At 47.4% G+C, this 27,180-nt stretch overlaps 1 protein-coding gene across 5 annotated transcripts in view; it reads right to left on the bottom strand.

The window, feature by feature from the left end:
• Positions 1-27,180, bottom strand: part of TRAPPC10 (trafficking protein particle complex subunit 10) — a 96,136-nt gene that overhangs the window by 20,922 nt on the left and 48,034 nt on the right. For 4 of the 5 annotated variants that reach the window (XM_073010971.1, XM_073010978.1, XM_073010976.1 and 1 more), the window contains 10 exons: positions 25,788-25,899; positions 21,468-21,715; positions 9,814-9,960; positions 9,118-9,232; positions 7,707-7,783; positions 6,562-6,653; positions 4,659-4,799; positions 4,234-4,346; positions 2,806-3,320; positions 1,523-1,664 (listed from right to left, as the gene is read on the bottom strand). In XM_073010971.1, coding sequence (XP_072867072.1) covers positions 1,523-1,664; positions 2,806-3,320; positions 4,234-4,346; positions 4,659-4,799; positions 6,562-6,653; positions 7,707-7,783; positions 9,118-9,232; positions 9,814-9,960; positions 21,468-21,715; positions 25,788-25,899 — 1,702 coding nt within the window. The remainder of the gene's footprint in view (positions 1-1,522; positions 1,665-2,805; positions 3,321-4,233; positions 4,347-4,658; positions 4,800-6,561; positions 6,654-7,706; positions 7,784-9,117; positions 9,233-9,813; positions 9,961-21,467; positions 21,716-25,787; positions 25,900-27,180) is intronic. The other variant, XM_073010988.1, reaches the window with a different exon arrangement.

The following is a 27,180-nucleotide window of genomic DNA, read 5'->3' as shown; positions in this document are numbered from 1 at the left end:
TGGGATTACAGGCTTGAGCCACCGCGCCCGGCCCAGATGGACAAGTTTAATCATCCCTTTCAAAGGAAAACTATTTTTTTTTTTTTTTAAGAGATGGAGTTTTGTTCTGTTACCCAGGGTGGAGAGCAGTGGCGCAATCACAGCTCCCTGCAGCCTCAAACTCCTGGGTCAGGAAGCTGAGGCTCCAGCCTGCAGCTGGGACTAGAGGCCATGGCTCATCACTACACCCGGCTAATTTACTTCATTTTTTAACTTTGTAGAGATGGGGTTTTGTCATCCTGCCCCGACTGGCTTGCCCATGCTGGTCTCAAAGTCTTGGCCTCCCAAAGTGCTGGGATCTGAGTATAGATCGTAACTAAATCTAGTGTTTAGCATTTGAGATGTACTTCTAAGCAGGAAATTATATACACATTTATGAAACCGTGGTAGACATGAGCTGCTACTTGGCTAATGTGACCCTGTGAAATACACATGTGGTCTTTAGCCCATTTCCAGGCACACTAGCTCCCAAATTCCTCACAATCTCCGAAGTGATGTCTTTTTGTAGGCTAATGAGATGACTGGAGGCTGGCAGCTCCAAGGTAGCTTCAAGATGGGGACTGGTCACCAGAGTGACCAGGGCAGGATTAGAGGGTTGGGCCTTTCAGCAGTGCCACCCAATCTCCAAGGAGGAAAGAGGGGCTGAAGGTAGACTTGCTCTTCAGTGGCCAGTGGTGTAATTGATCGTGCCTGTGTAATGTCACTTCCATAAAAACCAAAGGACAGGGTCTGGAGAGCTTTCGGGCAGCTGAACACATGGAGATTCCTGGAGGGTGGCACCCAGGGAGGGCGTGGAAGCTCTGCACCCCTTTCCCCATACCTCACCCTCCGCACTTCTTCATCTATATCCTTTATAATAATCCAGTCAACGTGTTTCCCTGAGTTCTGTGAGCCGTTCTAACAAATTCTTCAACCCCTGAAAGGGGGTTGTGGGAGCCCTGATTTCTAGCTAGTCGGTCAGAAGCACAAGTAAAAGAACCCTGGGCTGGCGGCTGGCATGGGAAGTGGGGGACTGTCTTGGGGACTGAGCCCTCACCCTGTGACGTCTGACGCCAGCTCCAGTAGACAGGGTCAGAACAGAATTGCAGGACCCCGCTGCAGGGCTGACTGCTTGCTTGCTGGCAGGGGGAAATCCCTGCACATTTAGGTCCAGAAGTCCTCTGCACTGATTATTAGGTTGAGGGAGCCAATAGAAAAAACACCTTGAGTTTCTTTTTTCCACTCTCAGAGTTAATTCTTCTATGTTTCTTATTTTTAGATACACCATGTTTATTAAATATGAAAAAGCAATTATAGGAAAGCAAATATTCAGATAAACAAAAGAGGCAGTCAGCTAGTTCCCAGGCAAATTTCCCATTATGTTACCCAAAATACCTCTTAAAGGAAGACATGGCTAAAAACTACGAGAAGCCTGGCATCTCAGCAGGTCTCCTCAGAATCGCCCCTGCAGCACACCTCCTGAAGGGCTGGGGACCCCACTCACCAGCCAGCGGCTCCACGTGCAGCTGGGGCTCCTGCGAGTACACGTCGTACTGCACAATGGGGTAGATGTGAGGGAGGACGAACCACACGGAGCCCACCGAGGCGCACAGCTGCCTGAGTGTATATGTTCCAGGTTCCTTGGCCTAGAGTCAAAAAATTAGGCATCTGAAACCACGTCAGTCCAGTTTTGTAGTTAGGAGCTCCCTGCAGTAGTGCTGTGCCGTGTTCTCTCTCAACTACAGAAAGGCCTGTACTTCCTTCTCTCTTGTACCCCCTGCTCTTGTGCCCAAACCTCTGAGGGCCTCTTCAGAAGGTCCTCAGAATCTCTCAATTCATGATTTTCTGAGTAACTGATGCTTAAATTTAACTTTAATAAGGTATTTTTCAACTTTATAAACTGTATTTGTGGCATTCTTTTTTGTGTGTGTGTGAGACGGAGTCTCACTCTGTCGCCCAGGCTGGAGTGCAGTGGCGTGATCTCGGCTCACTGCAAGTTCCGCCTCCCGGGGCACTCCATTCTCCTGCCTCAGCCTCCCGAGTAGCTGGGACTACAGGCGCCTGCCACCACACCCGGCTAGTTTTTTGTATTTTTAGTAGAGACGGGGTTTCACCGTGTTAGCCAGGATGGTCTCCATCTCCTGACCTCGTGATCCGCCCGCCTCAGCCTCCCAAAGTGCTGGGATTACAGGCGTGAGCCACTGTGCCGTCCTGTGGCATTATCTTTGACGGGTGTATTTAGTAGAGACATTCAGCAGAGATTTAAGCCCTGCTCTAGACTAAAAGGGTGACAAACAGCTATACTTTCCACAGGCCAAATCCTGTTAGGTTAGTGCAACTTATAGGACATGCTGTGTCAGAGAAAACTTCATGTTAGAGTGGGTGAGAAACACCAGTTTTGACACCCAGCCAGCCACAAAGGGAAAATAAGGTTGAGCGGGAAAGTGCACCACCTCCTTGAAACCTCATTTTAACAAATGAGGGTGTATATTTTCATACGCAGGGGGAAAAGCTAACTGAATCCAATAATCCAATGAGTTAAAAAGCTAACTTAATCTAAGAACAAATATCTATATTAAGAACTTCACTCAAAATGTATCGACTGTCAGAAAATTGTATAGATACGGAAGAAAACATCAGTGTATTTTTGTATAAGGATAGAGACAAAAACAGGGTCAGGAGAACGAAGGACTCTACTGAGTTCTCACCACACTCCAGACAGTTCCTGCAAGCTCCATGGCCCTTCTTCACAAACTTGAAAGTCCAGTTCCCACCCGGAACGCATACCTGAGTCCTGAAGGTTATCTGGTTGGCCCCTGGTTCCAGGGTCACGGGGCTGCACCTCAGCACGTGGGCCCCCTCCTCCAGAGCCACCCCCGAGGGCATCTCTAGAGAGGAGCTGCTCTCCTGCCTTCTCAGGAGCATGTGGACGTTTCTGCAGATAATCCCGGTCGTGTTCAAGGAGTTATCAGATGGGCTTCTCTCAAACATCTCATACAGCTCCAGGGCGGGCAAACTGTTTTGGGATACAGGGAAAGGTGCGGTCTCGGGTGGAAAGTTAACGATCCCGTTGGACGTCTTGTGCTTGGTAAGCCACTCCGCAGTCTTCCGGTAGCTGTTTTTCTCAATGCTGAAGTGGACATTGACCACAATCTGCTCCACATGAACGGGCACAGGCATCTGGCTGTACATGGTTATCTCAATGCACAGAACGCCGCCCACGTGGACCACGGCATTGGAGGGATCAAAATGGAGATCTCGCAGTTGTGCAAAGGACTGCATGGGTAGCACTATCTTATGACCTGTAAACAGACATTATCGTACTTACTCCCCAGGTCACACTTCCTGGCAGTAAGCGGCAGCAGGCCGTGGACACAGTAAGATTACTGAGAGCGTACTGGAGCTAGCAGCAGTGACGTGCAGAACAGCCAAGCCCAGCCTCTTGCCATCTTCACACCCCCCAAAAGTTATTGTGTCAAAAGCAAAATATTAACAAATACCTACGTAATGCCTAGAAATCATAAAATGTACAGAAGTTAACCTTCTCAAGTCTGCTTTGACAAACCTAAGAGAAATACAGGTCAACTACCTCTCAATTCCAAACTAAAATCTGTAAATGGTCTAATTTCTAGAGCTATTTTCAAGAGATTCCAATATTTTCTCACCTACTTAAAAACATGCTCAGTGAAGATGCCCAAGTGCCCTGCTGTAATGTGGAAATAAACCCCAGGTGTTTGCCAGTCTACGAAGTCAGCCGATTAAACAAGGACCCCTTTGTGCCCCAGGCTCAGGACGGTAGCTACCAGCCAGGTCAGTCGCTGCTGAAGTGAGAGCCTAATGCTGTCTCTGGGCCCTTCTCACTCTGACCAAACTGTAAGTACCCTAGTTTTGTCAAGAATATCCACAAGGCTGCAGAACTGACCAGTTAAGTATTTATTAAATATTCATCAACTGTCCTTATATTTAGAAGATCCAATGTGGTCTAGAGTTTGGCTTTAAGCAAAAAGAAAAAAAGTCAAGTGAAAGACATAGATACATGTTAGCTACACAGCAAAATGTTAGCAATTGTTTACTCTCAAGTGGCTGGTATATCTTGTATTCTTTTTACTTCATAATGTTTGAAAATATTCCTAGTAAAGTTTTAAGAACTGGTCTTACCTGGGCTGTCTGACGGCTGGCTGGCAAAGTCAAGTATCTCCTAGGAACTGGTCTTACCTGGGTTGTCTGATGGCTGGCTGGCAAAGTCAAGTATCTCCTGGCAGAAGTGCTTGCGCTCCTCTTCAGTGAGGTGGTGGTCACTGGCTAAAAGGCTGCTGGTCTGCAGGTAGCTGGAGTGGAGAGGTAAGGAGCGTGGAGAGGCTCATACTGAGGAGTGTGGGGCAAAGTGGATGCAAAGCCTCCTACAGCCTTCACAGAGGCTTCAAAAGCCAAAGCGCTTTTTTTTTTTTAAGTTACTAGGACTCAAAATTAGATTATAAAAAATTGACTAGATATTTCATTAATTCTTTATACAATACATATGTATAAGGTAGGACTTTTCTCTCCTTAATAATAGATGAGAATGAAACATTTGATTGTGGGCAATGTTGCTGTATAAATAGAAAATAATTTTCCTGCTTCATGGAAACATTAAAGGATACTTTTCAATTTGTCCAAGGTGCTTTTGACATTCAGCCAGCTGCTTCCTTGTGTGTGTGATGGGGAGTGCCCAGCCCTCAGCCAGGTAATTTTTCAATGCTCCTTGAAGATAGATTTCTGCCTTTTGTGGAGCCTTTTTCCTCCTTGCAAAATCAACAAACAGTAGCTTTCATTACAACTAGGGATAATCAACACACTGAGACCTCACCTCTCCCGCCTTGGCCTCCATCCTCCAGACTCCATGCCAGGACAGACTCAGCATCTCCAGATAGCCCTTTTCCACCCACCCCGCTCCGTGAGAAAGAGCACCTACTCAGGACGAATAATTAGACTCCCAGGCAAAGATCTGAGAAATGAGCGTGTGGTGATAAAAGCACAACACATTGTTGGTCTGGCTTTATACACACGTCGACGAACTTCTATAGCTGAATCTCAGGATAAGAAAGTGAGCGTATCATTAACGATCTCGAGCTGACAGCCAAGAGAGTCAAGGTTAAGAGAAGGTGAAGGAAGGGCTTGTCCACAAGTACAGTGCTAGTCAGCAATGAAGCCAGGAAGTCCAGGTATGGGTCTACCCTACCTACTAAAGGCACAGAAACACAGAAGCAGTCTACAGGGCGCAAGCGGAAGGGAGCACACAGTCACTTGGAAACTGAGGCAAGGAGCACTCCACAGGCTCCAGCTCCCAGGGAACACCAGAGAATTAAAACAGCAACACTTGGCCCCCGCAAAGCAAAGTTTAAAGCACAACTGTTTTGTAAGAGATGGGGTCTTGCTCTGTCACTCAGGCTGGGATACAGTGGCGTGATCATAGCTCACTGCAGCCTCAAACTCCTCAGCTCAAGTGGTCCTCCCGCCTCAGCCTCCTCCACAGTAGCTGGGACTATTGGTGTGTGCGGCCTTGCCTGCCTTTAAAATGCAAATTAATCAGGGCATGTCAAAGCCTCAGGAGTAACAAGGATCCCCTTCCCTTCCCGAAGAAGCCTATTTGCTTCATTAAGGAGCACCTTCCTCTTTAGATACACTACATGGAAATTCAAGAGAACTATATTCTAGCTGTAACTCTGCCGTTAATTAGTGGGTAATTGGCTAAGCTGCTCCAACCACATCTGGAAAGCTAGAAAGTTCACTTAGCTGATCTAAGAATCCCTTTCCAGCCAGTTCACATCAGCTCAAATAAACTCTCATTTCTTGCTTCACCTATGAAATTACTTGAGTACAGATTTCAAGATCTCATTTCAATCACACCTTTTTTTTTTTTTTTTTTTAAGAAAATGAAAACAAGCATCGTTTTCCTTAAACTTGTATCTCCTTTCAGTACTTTGAAATAGTAACCACATGACCCACTGGGGTTTCTTCTCTTTGATAGTCTGATTTTATGAAACATACTAGAAATATGCTAAATTTTGAGTTTTCTGGAATCAAACTTCAAAGCTAGAGCTGGAATGGAAATCCTGCAGTATCTGTACACACCTTCTTCCAGTTATCCCGAGATCATTCCTCTTTCACAAGCCTGACACATGCAGTAGCTTTGCATCAACGGCTTTGAGGTTTCCAATCCTCTTAATACTTGATAAAATGCTGTATACCAAAATATGGAAGATCTGTATGCCTATTTACTCACCATTATGCTTTCTTACAATTATTTAAACTTAGTTACAAAAATGTACATATTTAATTAAATAAAATAATCTCCAAGACCAATAACAGTTTTTAAGAGTAACAAGCAGAAAAGCTCTCCATCTGGTTTTCAGAAAAAACTAAAAAACAAAATTATGAGGACTGGGTAAGAGAATCTACACTTTTCAATCTACACATTTACGTACACTTTATATTAACTCCATATGTAACAAATCTTCTCATGTGTATGTTTAGAATTCAAAGAAAAAGTACAAAATCAATTACATGTAAAACTCTGCCAGATCTTTTCCAACAAACTTGGCAGATCGAATCCTCCCAATGCTCGTATACATTTCAATGGTAGCGTGGGACAAATCCTGTGGGGAAGTAAAAAAACAATTATGGACTTGAACTTTTCATGACAGACAAATACTACATTTATTTACCTAGAACTGACACAAAAGACATTGTTGAGTTTTTTGTTTTGAGACAGACTCTTGCTCCGTCACTCAGGCTGGAGCACAGCGGCGAGATCTCCGCTCGCTGCAACCTCTGCCTCACAGGTTTAAGTGATTCTTGTGCCTCAGCCTCCCAAGCAGCTGGGACTACAGGTGCCACCACGCCCGGCTAACTTTTTGTATTTTTAGCAGAGACGGGGTTTCGCCATGTTGGCCAGGCTGGTCTCAAACTCCTGACTTCAAGTGATCCACCCGCCTCAGCCTCCCAAAGTGCTGAATTACAGGCGTGAGCCACCAGGCCCAGCCTGCAGAAGACGTGTTATTAATATAACATTATTTTTTCCTTTGCATCTATTTTTGTGTTGAGCTTTTCTGTTATAATCAAAACTGGTAACCTGTGTAAAAATTATGAAGCATAATAATAAAAGAAACCCACAAACTCATCCAAAACATCTAACTTTTCCAAGGACATTCTGCATGTGGGTGACGTGCTGGATATTTTTCATACCCGTGTGTGTAAGAGGTACGGCCATTACAGGCAGTCCAAATGCTCGAGTTACCCATGACCCCAGGGATGATGCTGACCCACCACACTTCTACCTACACCGTTTTTTAAAGTTTCGCTAATTTAAATCGTTCAAAATCAAATACAACAGCTCTGCCCAAGTCCAAATTACTCCTTTTTACAAAGAAAAGTATTCATTATCCTCTCTTATAATTTCTGTGTGAGAAAACCCAATTTGAACAAAACTGTAAATATTCAAAGATGATTCCATGCCTAATATGGTACCATGGGTACTAATACGCATTTGATGAACAACTATTCCATGTTTTGTCCACAACTCCCCAGGTACCAAAGAAACTAAAAAAACTAACAAGAAGGGGCCCCCAATACCAGCTCCTTCCCAACTCATCAGGCCTTCTAGAGACAGGTATTCATGGAACAAACATTGAACACTTGTTAATACTTACTAAGTAGTGTTTTTCAAAAGCTTCCACTGATGATAATGCTTCTTTCAGTTTCTTATAAGGACTCTGAGCTGTGTTGGCTTAAACAGAAAGAAACAAGAGTCCTTCTTCATCTTCATTATGTCCAGTCACATGACTTTACATTCACCTTCACATACTGCAGGCAGATGACCCCACCTGACTCTTGTGAAATTATAAATATGGCCAATGCCAACTGAAACTATATGATTATGTATATTCTCTTTCAATTCACATATTCATAAAACAGTCAAAACACTTTTGTGTCATGCTTTTCTCTGATCTTTAGAACTAGACTTTTTAGAAACATATTTTACAAATACTCCAATGAATTAAATTACTTTTGAAATGATCTGAAATGGTCTCAAGTTGAAACAGTGAAATATAAATACTAAGTATTTTTTCCCTTAAACACTTAAAACAATGAGTAATGCTCCTTTCAAAGAGCCTTATTAATCAGGAGAATTTTTTTCTTTTTTTCGTTTTTGAATGGAGTGTCACTCTTGTTGCCCAGGCTGGAGCGCAATGGAGCAATCTTGGCTCACTGCAACATCCACCTCCCAGATTCAAGCAATTCTCCTGCCTCAGCCTCCGGAGTAGTTGGGATTACAGGCATGCGCCACCATGCCCAGCTAATTTTGCATTTTTAGTAGAGACGGGGTTTCTCCATGTTGGTCAGGCTGGTCTCGAATTCCCAACCTCAAGTGATCTGCCCACCTCGGCCTCCCAAAGTGCTGGGATTACAGGCGTGAGCCACTGTGCCCGGCCAATTTATTTAAAAAAAGTTTTCTGGGAGGCCAGGGCAGGAGGATCACTTGAGGCCAGGAGTTTGAGACCAGCCTGGGCAATACAGCAATACTCCATCTCTACAAAAAATTTAAAAAAATTAGCCAAGTGTGGTAGCACACACCTGTAGTCCCAGCTACTTGGCAGGTTGAGGCAAGAGGATCCCTTGAGCCCAGGAGGTCAAAGCTGCAATGAGCCAAGATTGTGCCACTGCACTCCAGTCTGGGCAAGACAGTGAGACCCCGTCTCTTTAAAAAAAAAAAAAAAAAAAAAAAACCGTCAGGTTGTACTGTTAGAAAAACAGATCATCTGTAATTCGGAGAGAGAGTGGTGCATTTGAACAAGAACTATAAAGTCCCTTAAGCCCAGGAGAAACTCAGCTACATTTCTCAAACTCCTTCCAATTCCTTCAACTATTTCTAATATTGCATTATGCTGTTAAAAGGTAAAATATCAGGTGCTTCAATCCAGTCAGCTAATAATGGGTATAATTTTCCTAATGGTGAGTAATATGATTACTATTAGAACCTGGGTTAAATGTGCCAACTTGCAAAGGACATTTTCATTATTGTCCACCTCACCACTAACATAGGTACATACAAAAAAGTACCTGTTTCTGGTCGCTCAGCTCCCAAACCTGCCAAAAGGTCAACTGTCCTGTTGAGATCCTCTGAGTTAGGTCCTTTCTCTGACACAAGTCCACACAGATAGCCCAAGGACTTTAACTGTTAAGATAAATTCACAATTTCAATTAATTTGCCATAAGAGTCAGCAGGGAATTCAAGAATTTAAATATAACAATTCAAATCCAGCTAAATTCTAGAAGAAATTTAGCTTTCCTACCCAAATGACTCAAATCTGGATACAAACTACATCCTACACAACAGCTCCCAGTAAGACCTGGAGGGCGGGAATCCTCTGCTTCTGCCCTTCAGCTCCCTGAGTTCCCCACACTCCGCCTGCACCTGCAGAAGCCACGCCCGGTCAGCCTACCTGCTGCACACACCAGCACAGCTCTGCCTGCTGAGGTGAGATTTCCGCACCACCCTCCATGTCCCCCGACTCAGGGTACAGAGTCACTTTCACAGGAGCACAGCAAATGCCTGCTGTCCACTGACTACATCAACATGTGGTAGGGAACTATGACTTCTTTGGTTGCACCCAGACACCTCCTACAGCCACTAAAGTGGATGCATCATGATCTAAATAAGCAGGAGGAAAGCAGCTCCAAACAGCAGACTTCCTCCACCACCCAGGCATGGCTGCAGAGACAACACGAGCGTTCCACACTTGAGCAGGTAGGCACCTTTTCTGTGGCATAGCTCCACAGCCCCACAGTGTGGGCAATGTTTGAGTCGATCTGCGCCCGGTCACAGCAGCCTTCTATCCTCTGCAACACCTCCAGACAGCTCAGAAACACCCAGCAGTCCAGAGCACCAGGCGGGACGGAGACCTGTGGGGGTGCAAGTGTGAACGTGTGAGAGCTCTTTCTCCGGGAGAGCTGTAGCTTGAACAAACCCACATGCTCTAGCTTCAATGTGTGAAACCCTCCCTCCCTCAAGCAGCCACCTCATCTAACAGCGCTGTGATCTGCAGAGCTACAGGAGAGAGAAACTAATCATCTACACTCACATGGGAGGAGAAAAGCAGTGTGACCTATATTCAAATGTGTTATCAGGTTTTAGGTATAACTTTCAATTATTGTATTTTTGAAAACCTTATTAAGAAAAAGCCTCTGCAGGTCTAGTTCTGAAAAATATATACAGAAAAATATTTTTTTTTTTTAAAAAAAGGAAAAGCCTAGAAAAAGACCAAATATGATCATTTACTTTAAGAGTGAGGATTGGCCACACATCAGTGTCACTTGGGGAGGGAAAACTAAGACTTCAGATGACTGTTTGCTCACATTTAAGAAAGATCACGTTCAACAGCAGAAACTGAATACTGAGTAGAAATATCACAGGAGGACTTACAGTTCACTCTTCAGGCGTGATAAAGACAGTACAATTATGTCTGGGAAGAAGAGCTCCCTACTGCTCCCGATACACTGCAGTATTTACAGGAGAAACCCAATGTCTGTATTTGAAAAACGTCCCAGGGCAAGTGAACAAGGACGCAGACGAAGCAGAGCTGGCCAGGCACCGCGCCTACTCTGACTGCTCCTGGGTCCCACGCACGCATTACGCTATCCTCTCTGCTTCTGTATTTCCTTGAGCCTTTCCACTTAAAAACAAAAAAGAAACACCATCGGAAAAGCAAAAGCGCCTGCTCTGTAAGATGCAGCGTCCCCCACATTCTAGCACCTCTGAAATAGAAACGTTTCTCTTAATCAAGTGGCACCTCACACTCTTCAGTGGCAATGCTGGCTTTTTCTCTGGTGGCACTAACTTCATGACGTGTCTTAGTTTTGGTGAAATGTGTTCACCGGTGCTCTTCAAATCACCAGTCAACAGGTGATGAGCTGCTACTGCCGGGGAAACTGACTCCCATAAGAACTCTTGCAAGGCACCCTGAGCACAAATAAAGGACCTAGAACCAACAAGGAAGGAACAGACTGCCATCAAATGTTCCCATAAAAGCTAAAATGCCCAATTTTTGAAAAATAAGATACGCTACTTAAATCTTATGGGGAAAAAAATCAGCACAGGACAAAAACTGTGTAATACGAAGCCACTTTCAGAAAGCTGTGCAACTCTCTCACCCAAACACACCCCACTGAGGGAAGGCGCAGAAAAGCGGGGCAGCAGGACGCAGCTTTGAGATCCTGGACAGAGCGTGTCCCTCTGACTGATAAGCGTCCTCATCAGTCAAACCAGAGCAGACCTGGAGCAGGCTGACTGCACCTTGCAGGCCCGCCTGGTTCCCAAGTGCCAGGAGATCTGGGATACTTTTCATCTCCCAAGATGATACCACCACAAGTACCCACTGCGCAAAAGCTTCTGTTAACATGTGCCTCCCCTGGGCACACACTGGTGACAGAAAGACGTCCTAGGAGAGGCCAGGTACGGTGGCTCACACCTGTAATCCCAGCACTTTGGGAGGCCGAGGTGGGTGGATCACCTGAGGTCAGGAGTTTGAGACCAGCCTGACCAATATGATGAAACCCTGTCTCTACTAAAAATACAAAAATTAGCAGGGTGTGGTGGCATGTGCCTGTAATCCCAGCTACTCGAGAGGCTGAGACAGGAGAATCATTTGAATCCGAGAGGTGGAGGTTGCTGTGAGCCAAGATCATGCCACTGCACTCCAGCCTGAGCAACAATAGCGAAACTCCATCTCAAAACAAAACAAAACAAAACAAAACAAAAAAAACCTCCTAGGAGACCGACCACAAGAGACTCCTACAAAGCAGGAAGGCGTACAGGGCTTGTGGTCAAGATGCATCCACAGAGAAGGGAGATAAAGCCCAAGGGCTACAGCAGGGGAGCCGCGGCAGAGGGCGCTGGATGCAGAAGCAGGAGCAGCCGAGGCACCAGGCGCTGACTAAGTCAGCAGGGAACAGCAGCAGCCGAGAGCTGAGGAGCCGCCTGAGAGCACAGGTGCACCTCAGAAAGGCTCCCAAATGATACACCAAAATGCCAACGATGGCATTAATTACTGCGTGGCATGATTATAGAACAGTTCTTGGTATATTTTTCTCCTGCAAAGAGCAAGTCCCACTTTGGTAAGCTTGAACGACAGTATTAAAAAAGTAGCAGCATCAGGTAGTAGCAGCTTTTCTGGAATAAAAACAACAAAATCTAGTGGCAGCCATTGGCCACTGACTGCTGAGACTTCACCTTCAACTTCCACCCCGGAAGAGGAGGGAGAGAGCAGGCAGGTCCTGCACACACCCACGCCAAGGTACAGGGCAGGCTGTCACTGAATAACAGAAACCTGAAGGTGAGCTCGGCCACCCCTCCCTCTGGAACTCACACCTCCCACAGTGCGAAGCCTCCCCGGGGCCTGCTCTGGTCTTGGCTGCGAGTGCTCCCTGGCTCCGTGCTCTGTTTCCCAGGAGAATCACAGCTCCCTACACTTCCTATCACACATCATTTTAAAACTTCTATGGAAAAGAAAGACACGCATATGAATTGGGCAAGTGATGTGGCATACACAAGCCTTTCTGCAGTATGTTACTACTTACTGTGTGTGTCTCTTAGCTCCCACCCAAACCCCAGGTAACACCCCAAAGGGGGCCGGGCACTCTGCTTCTTCTCTATACTTTCCAGGGCCTGACAGAGGTGGGCTCTGCAGCAGCGAGACCTTCCACAGTGGGACATGGAAGACTTCCAGACATGTTAACGAAACAATTTATTTACAACTTCATTGCAGTGATACTTTTTCATTGCTTTGAAAAAACAAGTGGCAAAATATATACAACAAGGTATGTGAGGGGTGCAAACCCTAAATTTAGAGGTCCATGATTTTTACAAATGTAACCACCACCTAATCAAGCAACAACATTATTCTAGAAGGTTCTCTCAAGTCCCTTTTCCTAGTCAAGACCCACCCCAAAGAGGCACCCCCTATCCTGACTTCGGCCACCATCAATTCCTTCTGGCTGATTTGTGAACTTCACATAATGAAATCACACAGCACGTCCTCTTTTGTACATGGGGCTTCTTTAATTCAACACAGTCTCTTTAAGATTCAACCTTGCGGAGTCTGTCAGCCTGTTCTTTTTCACTGCTGCTTATTAAACCTTTCCACAAGTTGGCCACAGTTTATTTATCCACTCCTTTTAAGTGTCTGGGTTGTTTCCAGTGTTTGGCTACCATGGGTAAAACTATTTGCAATGTTACCCCTGCCTCAACTGAGGGACACCTTCTCAGACTCCGAAGACGCCCCCAGCCCCGAGTGCGCCAGGCTACTCACAGCGGAACACAGGCAGCGCCAGCACTCTTCTCCCCCCAGCATCCCTGCAGCAGAGACGCAAGAGCGCGGGGGAAGGGAAGAGAGTGCCAGAGCCATCCGGGCTCATTTTACCCACTATAGTGCAGCTTGAGAATAAAACACAAAAGTCTCACAAACTCTGGAAAAGAGCGATTGTTCTGCAGCCATGGCTTCACGGCTTTGAGTCGTCCAAACAAGTGTCAGCCCCTTGCTCCTAAACAGTGGCTGACACAGAAAATGGGCACTTCAGCCAACATTACGAAAGCCATGCCTCTATGGTGGCATCTGCCACCCAGCATGCCACAGCACCCAACACAACAAACACCAAGCCTCCGCTCTGCCCCGAGAGCCTGAGACTGAATGGCAGAGCATGCAGCTTGGACACCTCACTCTGGAACCAGGTGGTGGCTTCACCGTCTCCAGAAAACTCACATTTCCCTAATGGGCCGTCAGACACTTCTTGGCCATTTGGATATCATCTTTTGTGAATAACAGACTTTTGAAACTAATTCTTAATTTATATTAATTTTCCTTAAAGCCCCTCCTCCTCTCCTGATCGCTGTATTAGCAATGGCAAGTGCCATTTTGCCACTTTCAAGTATAAAAGTAAAGGCATTCTTGTTCTTCCTTTTGATACCCCTACCATTTGAGTGCAGCCCACACACTGGAAGGTGCAGGAGTCCCAGGTGAACGCCTGATATGCCACCCATGAAAGCAGAATCAGAGCAGTAGCTCCTGCAGGAACTCCCTGCCAGTCACCAGCCCCTCCACCTGCCAGAGAGCTCACAGCAGACTGGTGTAGTTTCACTGTGAACTTTAGATACAAGGAATCAAAAAATTTTCCATTCTCTTATCGCTTGAATCCAGGAGGTGGAGGTTGCAGTGAGCCAAGATCACGCCACTGCACTTCAGCCTGGGCGACAGAGCAAGACTCCATCTAGGAAAAAGAAAAAAAGGTATGCCCTCAACTTCTTTAGCTCAACCTGAGGTTGGTTAGAGTCATCCACTACGACCCAGTCACGTTCACCACCGTACCCTAGCGCACCGCAGGGCCACAGTGCCGTGTCGTCATCCCTTGGACGAGATGAACATTTGGGTTCTTCCCCGTTTCTAGCTCTGATGACTCACAGTGCCACAAATGCCTCTGTACTTGCCTTCTGATGCGTGTGTGTGTGCATGTGTCTGCACGTAGCAGGGCTGGTCTGCTGGGTCATGGGCATGTGCCGTGACGGCGACGCCCGCTAGATACCGCAAACAGCCTTCCAAAGCGCTTCCAGTGGTGCACACTGCCATCAGTGAACGAGCGCCAGTGTCTCCACCCTCCCACCAATACCCGAGGAAAGCCTTTCCATCCTGGCCATTCTGCTGGTGTGTGCTGGTACTTCATTAACAATGGTTTCAGTTTGCATTTCGCTATGATTCATGAGACTGAGCCCCTTTTCATATGTTTATTGGCCATTTGGATTTCCTCTCTTGCCTGTTTTTCTATTGGTTGGTCAGTCTTTCTGCATTGATGTATGTGAGTTCTTCACAGTACATGCTGGATAAGGGCCCTTTCTTCTCTGCATATACTGTTCGTACTTCCAAGCTGCGGAAGGCCTTTTTCCTCCTTTCCAGAGGACCTTTCAGGGAAGAGAAGCGCTGATGTTTATGTGGTCTAATGGAGGGCCGGCTTCCTTCACAGCTGGTGCATAACCATAAGGGTTTCATGTTCTATTTAAGAAATACTTGCCAACCTTAAGGTCCCCAAGATATTTTCCCATGTTATCTTCTAGAGTTTTCTTATTTTATTTTTCATGTTTAGTCCAAAACTACACCTGGAATTAATCTTGTTTATGGGGTGAGACCAAGATTTGTTTTTACATATGGATATCCAGTGGACCCAGAACCACCAATTCACTAACTTTTTCTTGAACCCATTTATTTAAAATCTACCGGCTGGGTGCTAATTCTAGCCCTTTGGGAGGCCGAGGAGGGTTGATCGCTTGAGCTCAGGAGTTCAAGACCAGCCTGGGCAACATAGTGAAACCCCATCTCTATCAAAAACTACAAAAATTAGCTGGGCATGGTGGTGCGTGCCTGTAATCCCGGCTACTCTAGTGGCTGAGGCAGGAGAATTGCTTGAACCCTGGAGGCAGAAGCTACAGTGAGCCAAGATCACACCACTGCACTCCAGCCTGGGCGACAGAGTGTCTCAAATAATAATAATGATAAACAACAAAATCTACCTCAACTGCTTTTTGGAACTCCACCTTCTCCCTTGGACTATGGCAGAAGTTTCCAAATTCTTCACCTCTCTCTGCCCTCTGCCTCCTCACTAGGTCCTAACCTTTCATGGCTCGCTACTGGCTACAGGACAAAGGGCAACCTTCAAAGTGACACACAAAGAACTTCAGAATCTCCCTTCATTGTCACCAAAGCCTGCCTCGCCCCTGAAGTTCCAGTGAGACCAGACTCCTTCAGAACACCTTCGGTAACACCACCTTCTCTGCCTGAAACGCACTCTCCCGTGCCACCAGCAGTCACATCTACCTGGTGAATTCTTACTCCCCCTACTCATTCCCTAGCATGTAAGCTTCGTAAAGCCAGGAATTCTACTTCACTCTCTGCTGAAAATACAGTGCCTACCACAATGGTTGGCACAAAACAGATGCTCAGTGAAGATATGCTGAGTGAATGAATCCTTTTTTTTTTTCCCCCCTTTTGAGACGGCGTCTCGCTCTTTCACCCAGGCTGGAGTGCAGTGGTGTAATCTCGGCTCACTGCAAGCTCTGCCTCCCAGGCTCAAGCAATTCTCCTGCCTCAGCCTCCCAAGTAGCTGGGATTACAGGAGCCCGCCATCATGCCCAGCTAAGTTTTGTATTTTTAGTAGAGATGGGGATTCACCATACTGGCCAGGCTGGTCTCAAACTCCCGATCTCATGACCCGCCCACCTCAGCCTCCCAAAGTGCTGGGATTACAGGCGTGAGCCACTGCGCCCAGCCTGAATGAATCTTTTTAACGGAGTTCACACAGGGCATCCTCTAGAAAGCTTCCCTAGCAACTATTGGGCACCTGCAAATGTTTACCAAGCTGACCTGAGGCACCCAGCAAAGCTGCCTTTCCCTCCCTTACGGTCCCCTGTGCACACACAACACTTCGTCACTACTTGGACACTGTGCTGATGACCCGTGGCGGCCTCATGCCGGTAGGTGAGGCCCTTTCCTCTTCATTTATGCGCACCCCCTATCTATCCCTGTCTCCCACAGTGCCTGGCAGGCAAGGAAATGTGTCTTGAATGATTCTTGACAGTCCTCTCTTTCCTTTTGTCCACGGAGCCATCAGTTCTTCGGCAACAGCTCTCACAACCACCCCTCCTCCTCCAGCTCAGGTCCTCATGGCTCAGGGGCACACAAGATCCTCCACCTCCCCATGAAAGCACCCACCCAGCAGGGTGTCAGGTACACTGTAAGCCCTCAGTAAACACAACCTACATCCCTCCACTACATCTCTGCCTTTGTCCTGTGCCAGGCCTGCACCTCAGAATACCGATCCCAACCGGCCAGCTTTGACTGTAAACCTTCTTCCTCTGGTTCAACCTGCAGGTTGGCCACACACAGCCTCTGTTCACAAACTGGCCAGCTAACTCTGATGGCGTCCCATGCGCGGTTCCTCCATGCCACAGGCTAGGCTGGGTGACTTTCCTGGGGTCAGGAGGAGTCCTGACCCTGCTAGGCCTACACAGTTACCGAACCAGATTCTACGCTGATAAAAGGTCAAATAGTGCTGAATGAAACACATTCCAAACCCCCTAAAAAATCACTTGGGCAATCACTGTAACAAACACATTATGGCGTTCTAGAAAGTATCTTCCTCATTCTTTTAATTTGGCAACAAAATGTATACGTATCATACTTTTTTCTTACCAAAGGTGCAGGAAAACAGGCATCACCAGCATCACTGAAAATGGGAAGACCTTTCTGGTGGACGAACTGACAACATATATTAACAGCTTTAAAACCATGTCTATCTTCGACCTTCCAATTCTACTTGTATGAATTTACACACAAAGATGTACGTATAAGGATACAAACTACTGCAATTGCAAAGAATTTTGAAGAATTCAAATGCCCAAATAGGAGCAAGGAAATCATTGCAGTTCATCTATACATAAGAAGGCCACGGACACAAAAAAAAGGGAACCTCTTCCCGCTAGCAAATGCAACGACATTTTCTTCTGTGTATTTGTCTGTATTTTCCAAATTTACACAGAGAAAACATTCAACTTTTGTAAATGGAGGGAAAATTAGAAATTGCTACAGAAAAAAGAGAGGAAATATTCTGTGAAGGAGGATCCTGAACTCATGCGCAACTGGCCTCACTTCACGGGTGTTACCGCTCACCCCAGCAGGTAGGCACAATCTCCATTCTTAACACGTTTTCCATAACGGGAGTGGGCCAAGGCTAGTAAGCGGCACCCACAGTGTAGAGGCCTCTATCTGGCCATCTTGCTCTCTTTCTCAGCCCCCGTCCACCCTGGAATGTGGATCGAGCCCTACTACAAAGGCAGTGCTGGTTTCCATCACAGCTGACCACTTCGGTGCCCCCTGTTCTCTTTAAATAAATGAGGTACTTCAAATCAACTGATAAAGCAAGCAGGATGTTAGCAGGACATGTTTTATAAGCCACCCACTCAAAACTGGGACGTGGGATCTGCAGCTGACCGTGGTGCACCTACCCCCTGGCCTCTGCTCAACTGTGGCCCTAAAACCCGACTCTCACCAAAAAATCCTAACAACTAGACTGGAATAAAAACTACTGCACGAGAGAGAAAACCACAGCCAGGGGCGGTTCAGACCTGTAATCCCAGCACTTTGGGAGGTGAGCAGGGAGGATCACTTGAGCCCAGGAGCTCCAGACCAGCCTGGGCAACATGGTGAGACTCATCTCTACCAAAAAATTCAAAAATTTAGAAAAAGGGAGAGAAGGCTGGGCACAGTAGCTCATGCCCATAATCCCAGCACTCTGGGAGGCCGACACAGGCGGATCACGAGGTCAGGAGACGAAGACCATCCTGGCTAACACGGTGAAACCCTGTCTCTACTAAAAAAAAAAAATACAAAAAATTAGCCAGGCGCAGTGGTGGGCACCTGTAGTCCCAGCTACTTAGGAGGCTGAGGCAGGAGAATAGCGTGAACCTGGGAGGCAGAGTCTGCAGTGAGCCGAGATCGCGCCACTGCACTCCAGCCTGGGCAACAGAGTGAGACTCCATCTCAAAAAAAAAAAAAAAAAAAAGAAAGAAAAGAAAAAGGGAGAGGAAGAGAAACACTTCTGATGTGAAGCTACTGGCGAAGCCCTCTAAGTAAACAGTGTGAATCTCAGTTTTGATCAAACTCAGGAGCAAAGTGTGCAAAAAGGACTGCATGCGCTTCAACACAAGTGACAAGGGAGGCTGTCCTCTCTGGCCTGGGAGTCTGACAGGCACAGCGCATGTAAGGAGGCGCAGCCAGTTGTGTGCATCAGAAGGAGGTGAGGAAACAGGAAGTGGGTTCTTAGAAGGAAAGAGACTGAGAGACTGTGAGAAAGTCATCAGTGGGTGGCACGTCCTTGCCTCAAATCCAGCATTCAGTTTTGGCCACCTCCTCTCACTGGAGACACAGAACTCAACATCGCAAAGAAGTGCAATAGCTATGACTAAAAGCAATGGGGGCAGCTTCCACTCAAGGAAAGGCCAAGGAGACAACAACTTCATTCAGTAAAGCAAAGGGCTCAGAAAATACACCATGGATAAGAGGCTCCTCACACAATACAAAGCCTTGAAAATACCTCAGTGACTTCCCGGCCCTGCAGACGAGCGCCCAGAGGAGCCAACAGACCCCGTGTGGCTCCTGCGAACCCCGACGCTCCAAGGAACTCCAGAACCCACACCCTCTATTACTTACACATTTCTCCTTCCAGCCACAAGGTAATAACAGACCTACTTCAACCTCCTTCCACAAGGGCCACAGGCATTCCAGAACCCAGGAGAACCGCTAGGAAGTCCCTGACAACCTGCTCCACAGGAGGACAACCCACCGGAGGAGGTAAGCATGCAACTCTGCGGGGAGTGAGTGCAGCGCTACACACTATGCCGCTGCTCCTCCAGGCCTCCATGGCACCTGCGCACGCCCACAGGAGGGCAGCCGTGGTGGGGCAAGCACACTAGTGAGCAGCACCAGAAGAGGAAAAGGGAATGCCATCTCCATGCAGTACCGGACCTCTCTGCTTGGCCTCTCAGATCCACTTTCCACACCCTGCCGCCCTGTTCTCTGTTGGGGGAGCTATATGTAACACATCAGTGGGCTCCCTGGCCTCTAGCTTCCAGAGTGCCCGGAGGAGTTCAGAGGGAAGGGCAGGGGGGTGGAGGTGCCCGCTTCCCTCCTGGTGGAGCTGCTTTGGGCCAGTGGCCTCCTCAGTTGCAGGGCACAGTCTCCCCCCACCCCACCCCAGGTCAGCCTGCTCTGCACTGGCCCCACCTGGCTGTGGGGATTTTTCTCCTCCCTCTACAGGTTGGTAGTCATGCTATTCCCAGGTAACCTTCTGAAGCTGGAAAAACAACTTGAGATTCTTAAATCCTGGTGTTCATGAATTGGCGGAGACCAGCAATAAAGGGACTGGGTCTGTGCCATCCTCTGAGGTTTTCTACATCTGTCCCAAAATGGGCAACAGCTCTTTCCAGTCAGCCCTCCTGGGGTCGTCTCACTCAGAAGACGTCATGTCTGAATCATCTGGACTTGAATACTTCAATTTTTTCCCCAATCGGCTAGTAAGACAAAAATCTCAACATCAGGTGAAAGCCCGAGGCACACGTGAACAGAGCGCCCGGCTCCAGGAGTGCATGGTCCCCCACAGCCCCGCCCCCAGCCTGCAGTTACAGCTGAGCAGCCCAAGCAGTCTCTCCATCCAGGGGATTACAGGCAGCCCAGAGTGCCACTTCGAGGTGGAAAATGTTGCCTTTCCGCATTTGCTTCATTAGGCGAAGAAAAATCATTTGATAAAAATTCCTAAGTTTCTGAGTTTGTGACTTGGGCTAGGTACTAATGAGCTGGGCTCTGAAATAAGAATTTCTCCTTTTGAAATTAACTAAAAATACATTTATCTTCATTAATTAAATTTAAATCTCTTAAAATTATTTCAAACCAAGCACACAAAAATAAGTTCCTATATTATGAAACACCATCCCCATCAATGGCTTATACTCTTCAGACGTAATCACTTCCAGACTCTGTTTTCTTGTTTACAAAACAGCATCAGACCACTCACTCAGGAGATCTTAACCAGGGGATGGGTGGCAGGGACGTACACGAATCCTCAAGTCGTAAGTATCATTTTGTTTGTGTGTGTGAATTATTCTGGATAAAGAGGACCCTGAAACAAGAATCACCAGACTAGATACGGTCTCTACAGTCCTTCCACCTCACTAGAATGTCCACGGTTCTACAGGCAGTAACAGTTTAGTGCTCGGGTGAATTTGTCTCTAAAGGCAAATGCTTTACTAACTACATTTACACACCCAATAAGTGAGCGTGCGCCCGCGCACACACACACACAATTTATGACATATCTTCCACGAAGCTTCGTACTACTAATCAATGGGGCACAGCCTGCTGTGTGTCACTCACATTGCTACCTGCATGGCCATGTGCAAAACTATTTATCTGAAAAGAAAAATAACATAAATGTCTACATGAAATAAATGTCTGAGATGAAATAAATGTCTACCTGCAAAACCTAGCTCTGCGGGTCCCTCCGGTGAGTGACGCTTCCCCGTGGAGACGGCTCACGCAGTAGCGCAGGCCGCAGTCAGCCAGTGAGCTCCACTGAGCTCATCTAAGAGGCTTGCTCTGGACCGGCACAAACTTCACCATGTTGAGAACAGAGTTCTATTTTTGAGCAATTAATCAATGTAAAAAGTAACTAAGCAAATAATATATTGAAAATAAAAGACATTCAGAAAAGAAAACTCTTTCTTAAGCACAAACAGTTCAATGCCTGGAACCTCAAGGTTCAGAGATTTCTCCTGGAACAATCAAGAAACGGGTAAATTGGGAAAAGAGCCAACTCACTTCTAGGAGCTTCAGTTCCTGCACACAGTTGTGCAGCAGCTCCAGGGCACGCTGGGCCACCTCCCACGGCCTCTGCAGGAAGAGCAGCAAGGTGCACTGGCGAGAGAACAGGTAACTGCGCAGATCTAACAGCGTGGCTTCTCGCCTCTGGATCGATTCCCGCTTCTCCATATCTATGGGCTTTCGGAGGATCAATCCGTTCCAGCTCTTCACTGGCTGGCAGAAAAAAGTCAGCCAGTTGGCACCATCTAAACAAACACACATCATGAAAGGTGCTGATTGCAGGTACTTCACCTTCCTGAGCTTCCTGCTCAGGCTGAGGATGGTGAGCAAACAGGCAGCTTCAGAACCAGTTGTTCTAAGAACACTGCCCACCCACTGTGGTCTAGTGATGTGCACCATTCGGCTCCCGGCACTGACAGCCGAGATGAGGGTAACGTGACCCAAGCAACAAGGCACGCCACCCTACCATGCCCAGAAAGCCATAGGCGGGAGCTGAACAGGTCGGGAAGCTGCCCAGAGACCAACAGGCTACATGGTTAGGGGAGCACAGGCTCTGTCTCAGACAGAGGGAGGGCTCTAGTCTTGGGCTGCAGCGGGGCTGGGCTTCCTTATCTTTACCTGCGGGCTGGAGTGCTGCCTGCTCTGACCATCCTGGTGGCTTTTGGTCTTCCTTAGACTACATATTCCTTCCTTATTTCCCTAACTCAACCACGTCACCTCCCTGAGTCAAGCTCCTAGAGGAAGGGACAGGGAGGACTTGGTAGCAGCGCACAGAAGAAAAAAGAATGACTGCTTGTCACAAATTTCAGCAAGGCTCCCAGAGGTTTACTTATACCCCAAAGACTCAAATATGATCTTAAAATAAGCGTAACGATGTATAATAACAAGTCCATCAATCATTATTGAAAAAACCTTTGAATCTATTTTTCTCACTCCAACAGAGAGGTGTCATAACCAGTCATCCTGACATGGTTAAATGCTGCACAATTGTGTGCAGGAACTGAAGCTCCCTTCACTGACGGGAGCTTCTCCTCAGAGCCCAGGAGCACACGGCAGTGTGGTGCGGACCCGCCCCGGCCCCTGCACCAGCATCCTCAGAGCTGCTGGAGCACACGGCAGTGTGGTGTGGACCCGCCCCGGCCCCTGCACCAGCATCCTCAGAGCTGCTGGAGCACACGGCAGTGTGGTGCGGACCCGCCCCGGCCCCTGCACCAGCATCCTCAGAGCTGCTGGAGCACACGGCAGTGTGGTGTGGACCCGCCAGCCCAGCCCTGCACCAGCATCCTCAGAGCTGCTAGAGCACACGGCAGTGTGGTGCGGACCCGCCCCAGCCCCTGCACCAGCATCCTCAGGGCTATTGGAGCACACGGCAGTGTGGTGCGGACCCGCCCCAGCCCCTGCACCAGCATCCTCAGGGCTATTGGAGCACACGGCAGTGTGGTGCTGACCCGCCCCGGCCCCTGCACCAGCATCCTCAGAGCTGCTGGAGCACACGGCAGTGTGGTGCGGACCCGCCAGCCCAGGCTTGCACCAGCAGTTCCCTTGGTTAGGCTCCCCTCCCACCAGGATTCTCATGGGGCACTCCCACATTTCAGTCAGGCCTCTGGTGCCAGTGCCACCCCCCCCCCAAGAGAGGCCACTCCAGTGCCCTATCCAAGCTCCAACGGCACATACTGCCCCACCCCTCACGGGAGCCCCTTTCTACAGCCCAAACTTACTACTACGGACGGCAAGTGACAGATTTACTTTTCTGCCTGTTTCCCCTTCATGTAAGCACCATTAAAAAAAGGGATTTTGTTTTATTCCTCCCTGTATTTAGAACAGTGCCTGGCACATGGTGGTCCCTCAGTAAGTACTTGTTGAATGAAAGAACAAAAACGAACTGTCTGATTCAGCAGCAAAACTTCGTCCAGGCTTACTTTTGGATTTTAAATTGCCCCAACTTTTAAAACTGAGAGAAAAAATAAATAAATTAGGTGAAATATAAGAAGTATGTCAGATATTTCAGCCTTGAAGGCCGCTCCCCTCCCACAGGCACTGACATCCATTCAGATGCCTGGTCCCTGAAGCTGCCCAGCACCTATTCTGCTGCCAGGGACCATATGGTCTTTATCTTATAAATGACACCTTATTACTCAGTGTCGTGTATATGGCATCACAGGCACATGGACCTGTGATCACCAGCCTGCCTGAGGCTAACAAATGCCCTCAGTTAGAATGTATAGCTTCAACACAGCTTTTACAAGCTCATATGATATGACCTCAAGGTTGTTAACATGGTCATCTCATGGTAATTTGAAACTGTGATTGGCAGTTTTAGATTTCTTGATTAAAAACCTAAATAAACAGATTAAGTTCTAGGCATTCTTTCAAAGGAGTTCTCCACGAAAAGACTGAGAACTATTTGGTGCTCAGTGAAAATATTTTAATTTTTTCAACTAATGGATGTACCAGTTATTGCCATTTCTTTATTAAATTCAAACATTTTTTGCTAAATACATCTATTTTTCAAAAAAGAACATGTAAGATATTTAAAAAATATAGGCCGGGTGCGATGGTTCACACCTGTAATCCCAGCACTTTGGGAGGCCGAGGCAGGCGAATCATGAGATAAGGAGATCGATACCATCCTGGCCAACATGGTGACACCCTGTCTCTACTAAAAATAAAAAAATTAGCTGGGCATGGTGGTGCATGCCTGTAGTCCCAGCTACTCGGGAGGCTGAGGCAAGAGAATCGCCTGAACCCAGGAGGGGGATGTTGCAGTGAGCCGAGATCACACCACTGCACTCCAGCCTGGCAACAAAGTGAGACTCCATCTTAAAAAAAAAAAAAAAAAAAAATTGTGTGTGTGTGTGTGTGTGTGTGTGTGTAGGTAGGTATGTATGTATGTATGTAGACTGGACATGGTGGCTCACAACTGTAATCCCAGCACTTTGGGAGGCCGAAGCAAGAGGATCACTTGAGGCCAGGAGTTCGAGACTGGCCTGGCCAACACGGTGAAACTCCATTTCTACTAAAAATATAAAAATTAGCCAGGCATGGTGGTGTGTGCCTGTAATCCCAGCTACTCAGGAGGCTGAGGCACGAAAATCGCTTGAACCCGGGAGGCAGAGGTTGCAGTGGGCAAAGATTGCACCACTGCCCTCCAGCCTGGGGACAGAGTGAGACAGTCTCAAAACTAAATAATGGATATATATGTATAATATGGACACCTAAGACCGGGCATGGTGGCTCACACCTGCATAAAATATAAGAAATAGAGTTTTACCTCTTCTGTTTTTTTTTACTGAGTAAACACTTTGCTTTGGTTCTATGTCTACGCTGGCATCTCAGGAGACTGAGATCAGACCCGATCTTCACTATGAGCCATTAGCCATTGGCGCCACTGTTGATTTCCAGAGTGAGGACAGTGCCCACAGCTAGAGCTGACCATCCCCACACTTCACCTCCCTCCAGGTTCTCCAGCTGACACCAGGGCTCCTTGAAATTACTCCTTCCTTCACACATGGTGACAAGGGTTCTCAAAAAGGAACCTGGCAAAGATGCCCACGACAGCCCTGCTTGTGGTGGCAAGAAGCAGGAAAGAACCCAATGTCCAACACCAGGGAGTAGAATCAAGCCAGGAATATACCAACTCTAAAAAAACAGCTCCAAACCCCACCTGTTAACCTGGAGACTCCAAACCCCACCTGTTAACCTAGAGAGACGCCCACGACGGGCTGTGAGTAAGAAAAAGGAGCACAGAGAAACAGCTACGTAACATGATATTACTTTCATCAAAACAAGCATCAGCGAAAAACACTGAGGACAGTAACCAATGTTTCTCTTTGTGTATGGTTTCACTATGCTAATTCTTTAATTGTAAAAGAGCTTAAGATATTGTTTAAAAGTGCAAAAGAAAGATGAACACCCAAGGGTGTTACATAAGCTCACAGCAACGAGCACTCGAGCATTCCAAAGACAACCCCCAGATAGAAGGGAAAGGGACGTCCACTCTGACTCTAACGACGGACAGAATCGAAGCATCGCCAGCAGGCCACTGAGCTGTGGAAAGAACATTTTATACTTGGAAAACAGTTTGTTTGTTTTTATTACTTTTGTTACTTAAGATTCTTCTAAAAGTGAAAATGACTAATTCTTAATTCTCATTTCATTTCCTCTAGGAATCATGAGAATATATCTGATACAATGTGTATAAAGAGAACAGCAAAACATGCCTACTCATGAGGTAAATAAATGGCTGCTTCAAGACCATCTGCAAGTGGAGAAAGCCACACTAAGAAAAGCATGCGTTACTGAAGTGCCACTACTCACCCCCGGCCCCGAAGTTGACCACATACTGAGAGAAGAGGGCGTCCAGCTCGTCGTACTGCACCAGGGCGTCCTCGAACTGCTGCAGCATCTCGAAAACAAAGGCAAGCTCCTCCTATTCGCCCAAGATACGTTTTTAAAAAAACAAAAACATAAATCAACATATTGAAAAAACAGTATGCACCATTAAAAATTACAACAGAGAAAGGCATGCAGCACTATGAATAACGCCTACACTCCGCTGAGTAAAAACCAGTGTGAGGACCACACGCGTCAACACTCACACATGCACGGGAAGCTAGAAAAGGCCAAGGTCACTCCTGAACCCTCCCTGACCTATCGGCAGCACCGGATATAACTGGCCACCCCTTGTCCTTGGGATGTTTCCTGCTGTCCAGGACCCAGCCACCTGCTCCCCTCATCCCTCACTCTGGCTCCCTCTGGTCAGACGGCTGGTTCCTCTCGTTCCCCCAGGATCTCTGCTGGAGGCCCCAGGGCTCAGCCCTTGGACTTCCCTGTCTACACTCACTATTCCCTCTCCGAGATTGAGCCTATCTACACAGCAAAACCACACACATTTAGGACTCCAGCTCAGACCCGACTCTGGCTCCAATGGCAAGCACAGCACGCTTGCGTGGACACCTAACAGACAGCTCAGGCTTACACATGGAAACCTGAACCCCAAACCTTTCCCACAAAGTGCTCCACCTACCGTCTTCCCCATTTCAGTCAGCGACTGCTCGTCACATTCAAGAGACTCCTAAGTCCTTCCAAGGCATCTCCAGGCCCTGCAAAATCGATGTCCCCCAGCACCACCCCTTTGGCCTCAGCTCCACCAAGGCCTCCTCACTGCTGCTCACGTGTGCACGGCAGGGAGCTGCCTCGGGGCCTGTGCACTGCCCATTCCGTGGCCTGGAACACTTTCTCTTCCTCTAAACATCCACATGGCTTGCTCTCCAACCTCCTCCAGCTCTGGCTAAGTCCCCAGCCCAGTGAGGCCTTTCCTCCTCCTGCCTCTGCGCAGCGCCCCACACCATCTCTGCCTCGTGTCTCTCTCTCGCCCTAGCATCTGCGTCATTTCCTTTCCTGTGTCTCCTCCACTGTCACACAAGCTCACAAGAACCGTATAGTGACGGCATCCCAGCATCAAGGAGGGCCTGGCCCTGTTCGTGCTCAGTAACCTTTATCGAATGAGAAAATGAAAAGAGACGGCGACAGGTGATTGCTTTCCGATCTCCATTACTGTACATTAAAAAGTAAAGACCAGAAGAATGTGCACGCACATAAACCTCCCCACATGGTCAAGTCTTGGGAATTCAGTTCCACCCCATGTATTTGTGGACATTATTCCCAGACCCCAAAGGGCCCACCCAGGTCCCACTCACTAGGTGAGAAC

Source organism: Chlorocebus sabaeus, chromosome 2, assembly GCF_047675955.1.
Source record: "Chlorocebus sabaeus isolate Y175 chromosome 2, mChlSab1.0.hap1, whole genome shotgun sequence".
Taxonomy (NCBI): domain Eukaryota; kingdom Metazoa; phylum Chordata; class Mammalia; order Primates; family Cercopithecidae; genus Chlorocebus; species Chlorocebus sabaeus.
This window is presented reverse-complemented; position numbering and strand designations above follow the sequence as displayed.